Genomic DNA, 7,604 nt, shown 5'->3' on the forward strand with positions numbered 1-7,604 from the left:
GGAGGCGAAATCCCGCAAAGCAGCTGGCCGGACTCTGTCTCCCCATCCACCCTGAAGAACTGTGCTGATCAGCTGTCTCCGGTGCCAGCCTGCTTCAAAGCCTCCACTATCATCCCTGTCCCCAAGAAACCAAGGACCACTGGACTAAACGCCTACAGAGCCGTCGCCCTGACCTCTGTGGTCATGAAGTCCTTTGACCGTCTTCTGTTGTCCCACCTTAAATCCATCACAGACCCACTCCTGGACCCCCTGCAGTTCACCTGCAGAGCCAACAGGTCTGTAGATGATGCAGTAAACATGGCGCTTCACTACATCCTCCAGCACCTGGACTCCCCAGGAACCTACGCCAGGATCCTGTTTGTGGACTTCAGCTCTGCTTTCAACACCATCATCCCGGCCCTGCTGCAGGACAAGCTCTCCCGGCTGAACGTGCCCGACTCCACCTGCAGGCGGATCACTGACTTCCTGACGGACAGGAAGCAGCAGGTGAAGCTGGGAAAACATGTCTCTGACTCCAGGACCATCAGCACCGGTTACCTTCAAGGCTGCGTTCTTTCCCCCCTTCTCTTCTCCCTGTACACCAACAGCTGCACCTCCAGTCACCAGTCCGTCAAGCTCCTGAAGTTTGCGGACGACACCACCCTCATTGGGCTCATCTGGTGGGGATGAGTCCGCCTACAGGTGGGAGATCGACCATCTGGTGACCTGGTGCAGCCAGAACAGTCTGGAGCTCAACGCTCTGAAGACAGTGGAGATGGTCCTGGACTTCAGGAAGAGCCCAGCCCCACCCTCCCCCATCATCCTGTGTGACTCCCCAGTCACTACTGTGGACTCCTTCCACTTCCTGGGCACCATCATCTCCCAGGACCTGAAGTGGGAGCTGAACATCACCTCCCTCACCAAGAAGGCCCAGCAGAGGATGAACTTCCTGCGGCAGCTAAAGAAGTTCAGCCTGCCAAAGACAATGATGGTGCACTTCTACACTGCCATCATTGAGTCCATCCTCACCTCCTCCATCACCATCTGGTACGCTGCTGCCACCGCCAGGGACAAGGGCAGGCTGCAGCGCATCATTCGCTCTGCAGAGAAGCTGATTGGCTGCAATGTTCCTTCTCTTCTGGACCTGTACGCCTCCAGGACTCTGAGGCGAGCAGGAAAGATTGCAGCTGACTCCTCCCACCCCGGACACAAACTGTTTCAGACTCTCCCCTCTGGCAGGAGGCTGCGGTCCATCAGGACCAAAACCTCTCGCCACAAACAGCTTCTACCCGTCTGCAGCCTCATTAACAAGACCGGGGGCCCCACTGACACTCCCCCCCATGTCTCTGCACATGTAAATACTGTTTCATCTCGTCGGGCACAGACCCGGCACGTCGCACATATTTGTTGTTGATCTTTGTTGTTGTATATGTTTATGTTGTCAGTTTATATATGTATATTTACACATTATTCTCTTCCGTTGGGTTACTTCTGCACGGCACAGACCCAGAATTATGCACATGTATACATCTGCAACGTTGTTCTTCAATTCCATATTTATATATTTCTACATTTATTTATGTTTGCTGTTTGTTTGTCTGTGTGTAGCAACTCATCACCACAGCAAATTACTCGTATGTGTAAAACACTACTTGGCAATAATGCTCCTTCTGATTCTGATGTCATTATGTCAATGAGATGGAAACTGAAGCTTCAGCCTGTGAGGCGTTCACTGCTTCACATTAAAACCCTGTTAAAAGGAAGCTGTGTTTCTGTTGACCTCAGCTGGGCTGCATTAATAGTTCATAACTCCTTCAGCAGCGGCGAGGAAACACAGATGATTTACATCGGCGTGACGGCTGTGACGCGTCGACGCTCTGCAGCCTCTTACAGACCAGCAGAGAACACTTCAGTAACAGACGACTCGACAGCTTTCAGAGCTCATTTTTCAGCTTTATTTTACAAAACACTAACAAAGTAGAAACTCCTGAAAAAGCTCCGGACATCCATCAGGTCACTTTGTTTGTTTGTTTGTTTGGAGCTCAAACCTGCCGACATGCTGCAGGACAACAACAACAACAACAACCACAAACACACACTTTACAAAAGGGTTCCACATGTGGAAGGTCAAACTTTGGACACTCGCTGAAAGTCACATTTGGTTTTGTTTTTTTACACCGAAAACAGTAAAAAGTAAAAAGTAAAAAAAGCTATTCAACAACTTCTCCACAAACAAATGTTCATCTTCTGCACAAACTGAAGAAGAAGAAGAAAAATCCCCCTCAGATCCTCTCACACTGTTCAGTCTGAGCAATATGTTCTGAGCTGATCAGCTGTCTGACTCGTTTTCTACCGTTTGGGTAACAAACTAACAGAGTTAGTTACAATCAGTGAGTTACAGCCTGAGAGGCGAAACCCGTGGCAAAGGCGCTCAGGCTTCTATGGGCCGCTGTGAGCTGATCAATAAACTTCAGTGAAACAGCTGGAACAACGGGATCATCACGCCAACATGGCGGCTCGCTGCGCTGTGAGAAAGGTACCGAGCCGGAAAGGGGGGTCCTATTTGATCCACCTCTGTTACTACCAACATTCCCCGCTCAGAGGCGGATCAAATAGGACCTCCCTTTGATGTCTGTGTGAATGACGTCTGTGTGAAAAGTCACAGCCGGCACGCCGGAACAGGAGGGACATTTCAAGCTGTTGTGTTATAAGTCGTGGTCTTTTTTTAACGGTCTAACTCCAAAGTCCAACGACTCTGGCTGCGCCACGGTTTTGTTAGGTCCCCCGGTCAACTGGAAGCGTCTCAGCATTGACTTGTTGTTTATTTGTCATTTTGGTGCTTCTACTACCTTCGGTCTGTTTTGTCGCCTGCGGGCTGCATATCCACAGGGAGGCATTTCAGAATAAGAGCATTTTGCCTGCCTGGTTTTGCTGACACGTTTAGATTTTGTTGATTTGGTAATCAGTGCTTGATTTTGTGCTTCTACTACGATTAACTAGGCTACGTAGTTTCTTTTTTGTCTGTTTCAAGTGGTTGTTGTTTTACGATCGGGAGTCTGCATAGGGTGTTTTGTTTTGACAACTGTCGAGATGAGGCGTAGGCGGACTCAGTGGAGGTAACCCAGAAAGCCAGAGCACTATGTGGAAGCAAACACGGTTGCGGGTTTATCTCACAAAAAATAAATTCTTTCCACGTTTATTGTGGGATCTCTGAGTGAAAGCGGCCACAGGAGTAATATACAGTATATTTACTCTGTATAGTATAAATGTACAGGTGCATCTAAAAAATTGGAGGACCGTAGAAAAGTTGAATTTATTCCATAACTTTAATATATTCTAGATTCGTTACACAGAGTGAAATATTTCAGGCCTTGAGTTGTTTTAATCTTGATGATTACGGCTCACAGCTGATGGAAATCAAAACTACAGTATCTCAAAATGTATTTGAATGTTAGAACAAAGAATTTATAACACAGAAACGAGCTCTGATCAGCTGATTGATCCTTTGAACTCTTACAAAGAACTTTTCCACCATATTCCAACTTTTCGGAGATGCTCCTGTATATTTACAGTTTATACAGCAGGAAGGTTTTAATCCTGTGTTTGTTCTGTGTTTCATCTCACTGAAAGCAGATTACTGATGCAGCCCAGCTCTCTGCAGCGCTTCGCTGCTCCACTGTTTGGCGTTTCTGATGGATGACACCGCTCTGCTCTCAGACTCAGACGAACTGCAGCGTTTCAGGATTTCAGGGGGATTTTTCATTTTAAGATTTGTAACCTTTGACCCTCTTTGGGGTCTGGAACACGTTCTGTTCTTCGGTTCCTCAGATGTTCCGCTGACGTCTTCCTCTCCTCTTTTACTGACTCTGGTTCATCGTCCTGCTGGAGCGGCTGCTGAGCACCTTCTGGAAGAGATCGTCTGAAAACACAGAAGGTAGATTTGAGCGTCCTGCAGCAGACAGGAAGCGGGAACATTTAAATGATAGAAAGTTTTTCCCAGAGATACGCACCGTTCCTGAAGCTCTTGGAGTCAGCCTGCGAGACAGAAAGAAGGGCAGAAGTTAAATACAGTCACTTTAGTGTGTGTGTGTGTGTCTTTATTAACAATCTGTGCATCACTCTCTCTGATTAACCAGATTTGAAACCAGAACAGGGAACTAAGGAGCTGTGACTGGTCTTCCCCCATTTTCATGATCTTTTTCAAGTCGCATCTCGTGTCTACTGCTGCGAATATGATTGGATAAGTAAAGCAGCTCATTAGAGCCCCCCCCCCCCCAAAAAAATCTCACTGGAGCAGAAACTACATCTCTTCTGTCTGGATCGTTCCTTTGAACGTTCGAACCATCTCAGGACCCGTCCAGTCTACTGCGGGTTCGTTTCAAAACGGAGACCTTTTGCTGCGTTTGCACCTCCTGTCCAGACTAAACCGGTGAAAATGGAGTTTGAAGACGTTGCCGACCCCGTTTTTCGTTTTCAAACTCCGGCTGAGTTTTTGATTTGGTGTTTTTATTAAATCATTCTGTACCATGCAAAGAACACTTACAGCCTACCTACACCAGTCTGTTTTCTGCCGCCTCTTTTACCTCCCGTGTCCCATTCAGTAACAGTCCCAGCTCATTATTGGTCCATACAAATAAAAATCTGGTTCTTCGTCTGTAGAAGTTTATTCTTTATTTAATCTTCTGTAACTACGGAACAGACCAGCTGCTTCATGTTTACACACGTGCGTTTTCTGTTGTTTTTTTTGTTGTGATCAACTCTGATACGCAGCTAAAACGCTGCTGTGGACGGAGATCGTAGTCGATGTGAAACTGTGTGGACGGGGCCGCAGAAAACACCCGAACATGTTTATCAAGGTTTTTTTTCCCCTCGAGGCTACGGCGATGTTGATCACTACAGTGCAGCCCCATCCAAAACTGCACATTCTGACAAAGGAATAGTTTGAAACAGTGACGATCCAACTCCAACAAGTTCTCCAACAGTACTGAGCCGCAGGAAGAGCAGAATACAAGTAAAGAGACCGGTCATGAAGAAAACGGCGACCTGTATATAATCCGTGCGTCGTCCGTTCTTTGATTATTCTGTTTCAAAAATGGAAGAATATCGATTTTAATATTTAATGTGCTTGATCTGTGCAGCTTTGTGTGTTGCACTTGAAAAACGTGCAGCAGATCTATTTGGGCGACGGCGGTGCCTGATTGAATGTAATGAAGATGAACATCAACACGAGTTAGTTTGCACACAGAGCAACTCACAGTGTAGCGCCGGCCTGAAGGGGAACGCTTCATCATACATCCAGTGTTACACAGCAAAAATTAGTTAATTCGGCAAACTGCGTATGAACGGATGATGCACCGATTCAAATGTTCCGGTAATATTCAGTCATTAGCGTATTTAAATCGGCATTGACGAGCACTTGAAGGCAGATAAAGAGGTCTGAGCAGCTGCCTCGTGTTTTACACAAACCTTTCGCAGCCTGCTACTGTGTTGTGGGAAGAATATTAGGTCACTTCTATTGTACTCTTCTAAGTATATTTTTTTGCAAGATTTACAGTTTCTTCTTCTGTAGGTGGCTTTAATGTGGAGCTCACGTCTACAATCATATTCGCTGCAGAAGATATGAGATGCAACTAGAAAAGGGATAGCCTGCGAGTCTGGGGACAGACAGACAGTCTGAAAACCACAGCTTTTTCGCTTTTGAAACAGAATAATGAAAGAACGAATGATACACAGATTATTACGGAAGCCCTAAGCGGCCATCCATCCATCGTCAACCGCTTATCCTGTGTACAGGGTCGCGGGGGGCTGGTTTGCTCAGTTGGTACAGGAGTGAGTACAGGACTCACTGTGTGTTCGATCCTCACTGAACACCAATTTAAAAACAAAAGTTCTTATGAAGAGTCCGTTTCACGTGCTCACAGTAAAGCGCGTGCAGGAGCGCGTGCATCCCGGCGATTGGTCCACATCCCTCAGCCTATGGACTTCTCATTTCCCCATCACAGGAAGTTCCTGCGCTTCTCATTCAGGTGAATCCATTTAACGTTGCACATTTCCTGACAGCTATTTCTGAACCTTTGAAATAGCCGTCGGGAAATGTGGGATTGGATTCCCCTGAATCTCTTCGTAACAACTTTATTGAAGAGGATAATAAAAAACACACAAAAGAAGAAAAGAGCGGAAGTCGAACACACAATCGTTCAGGACTTCACACCTGCCAGGTGTTTAAACCTGCAGTGTGGGACAGACTGCGGCTCTGTGGTCGCTCAGCTGTCGGCTGCTGTTCTGTTCTCACCCTGGAGGCGGCGGCGGCTCTGAGAGGAGCTGCAGGAGCGTCGGCCTGTTCTCGGTCCACCTTCGGAGCTGCAGAGACACAAAAACAGCAGCAGTCAGAACTGGCACGCCGCAGGTAAACTCCTTCAGCCGGGACGAGGCCTTTAGGTCACGGTCAAAGAGTGGAACATTTTGTCTCTGCTGAGCAACACGCTCTTCCTCCTTGAAGCTGCTCTGATGCCGTACAAACGTGACCTGCCGATACGTAACGTACCGATATCTCACGTCATGTTCATGTGCTCTGTTGTGTTACTGTTCCTGTTTGCTGACCCGTGTGGCTGCGTGGAGATAAATGACTTTCAACACAACTCGGGTCCTGTCTACTTCATTCTGTACCAGAGCGAATGTCCAACATAAGAGGAGAGCCTTTCCCGATCTTATTTGACTTTATTTTATCTTTTTTATTTTATTTTACTAATTTTATATAAATTTTTCATGCTCTTATCTTGTTTTTTTTGTATTATTCTTTACACTTGTTAAAGCACTTTGTAACTTGTTTTTGAAAAGTGCTCTACAAATAAGGATTATTATTATTATTCAGCCAGTGCACTCCTACAATTTCATTCACTTTATCAAGAAAGTCTGTGAAAATACATAATTACAAAGACCACAAACCCAAAAGTCCCGTATGTGGCGTCATAACTGTTTCTCTCAGTGTCTGAACCCAACAAGGTACAAGGCTGCATAATGAAACGAAATGTGTAGTTCCTTCGTGCTACACACACAACATATAATTAAGTGTAGGCCTATATTAAAATATGGTAACATATAAAATAAAACAATACAATTATTTATATTATTATATTAACATCGCTGATGCTAACGTCAAAGAACTTTCATGTGTAGTGGATTAAACCAAGCAGGAACCTCCAGGTCTGAGAAGTGAGTTAAAGCTGCGTCCTCTCCAGCAGCCAGCAGGGGGCGCCTTAAACCTGCGTCCTCTCCAGCAGCCAGCAGGGGCCGCCTTAAACCTGCGTCCTCTCCAGCAGCCAGCAGGGGCCGCCTTAAACCTACGTCCTCTCTAGCAGCCAGCAGGGGGCGCCTTAAACCTACGTCCTCTCTAGCAGCCAGCAGGGGGCGCCTTAAACCTACGTCCTCTCCAGCAGCCAGCAGGGGGCGCCTTAAACCTGCGTCCTCTCTAGCAGCCAGCAGGGGGTGCCTTAAACCTGCGTCCTCTCCAGCAGCCAGCAGGGGGCGCCTTAAACCTGCGTCCTCTCCAGCAGCCAGCAGGGGGCGCCTTAAACCTGCGTCCTCTCTAGCAGCCAGCAGGGGGCGCCTTAAACCTACGTCCTCTC

At 46.9% G+C, this 7,604-nt stretch overlaps 1 protein-coding gene across 1 annotated transcript in view; it reads right to left on the minus strand.

Moving 5' to 3' along the window:
• Positions 1–1,911: 1,911 nt before the first annotated feature.
• Positions 1,912–7,604, minus strand: part of tgfbi (transforming growth factor, beta-induced) — a gene marked incomplete at its 5' end in the record, with an annotated part of 32,183 nt that continues 26,490 nt past the window's right edge. The window contains 3 exon segments of the mRNA XM_046030780.1: positions 1,912–3,898; positions 3,990–4,014; positions 6,272–6,339. Of these exon segments, the coding sequence (XP_045886736.1) occupies positions 3,837–3,898; positions 3,990–4,014; positions 6,272–6,339 (155 nt within the window).

The sequence above is a fragment of the Micropterus dolomieu genome, linkage group LG19 (genome assembly GCF_021292245.1).
Source record: "Micropterus dolomieu isolate WLL.071019.BEF.003 ecotype Adirondacks linkage group LG19, ASM2129224v1, whole genome shotgun sequence".
Taxonomy (NCBI): domain Eukaryota; kingdom Metazoa; phylum Chordata; class Actinopteri; order Centrarchiformes; family Centrarchidae; genus Micropterus; species Micropterus dolomieu.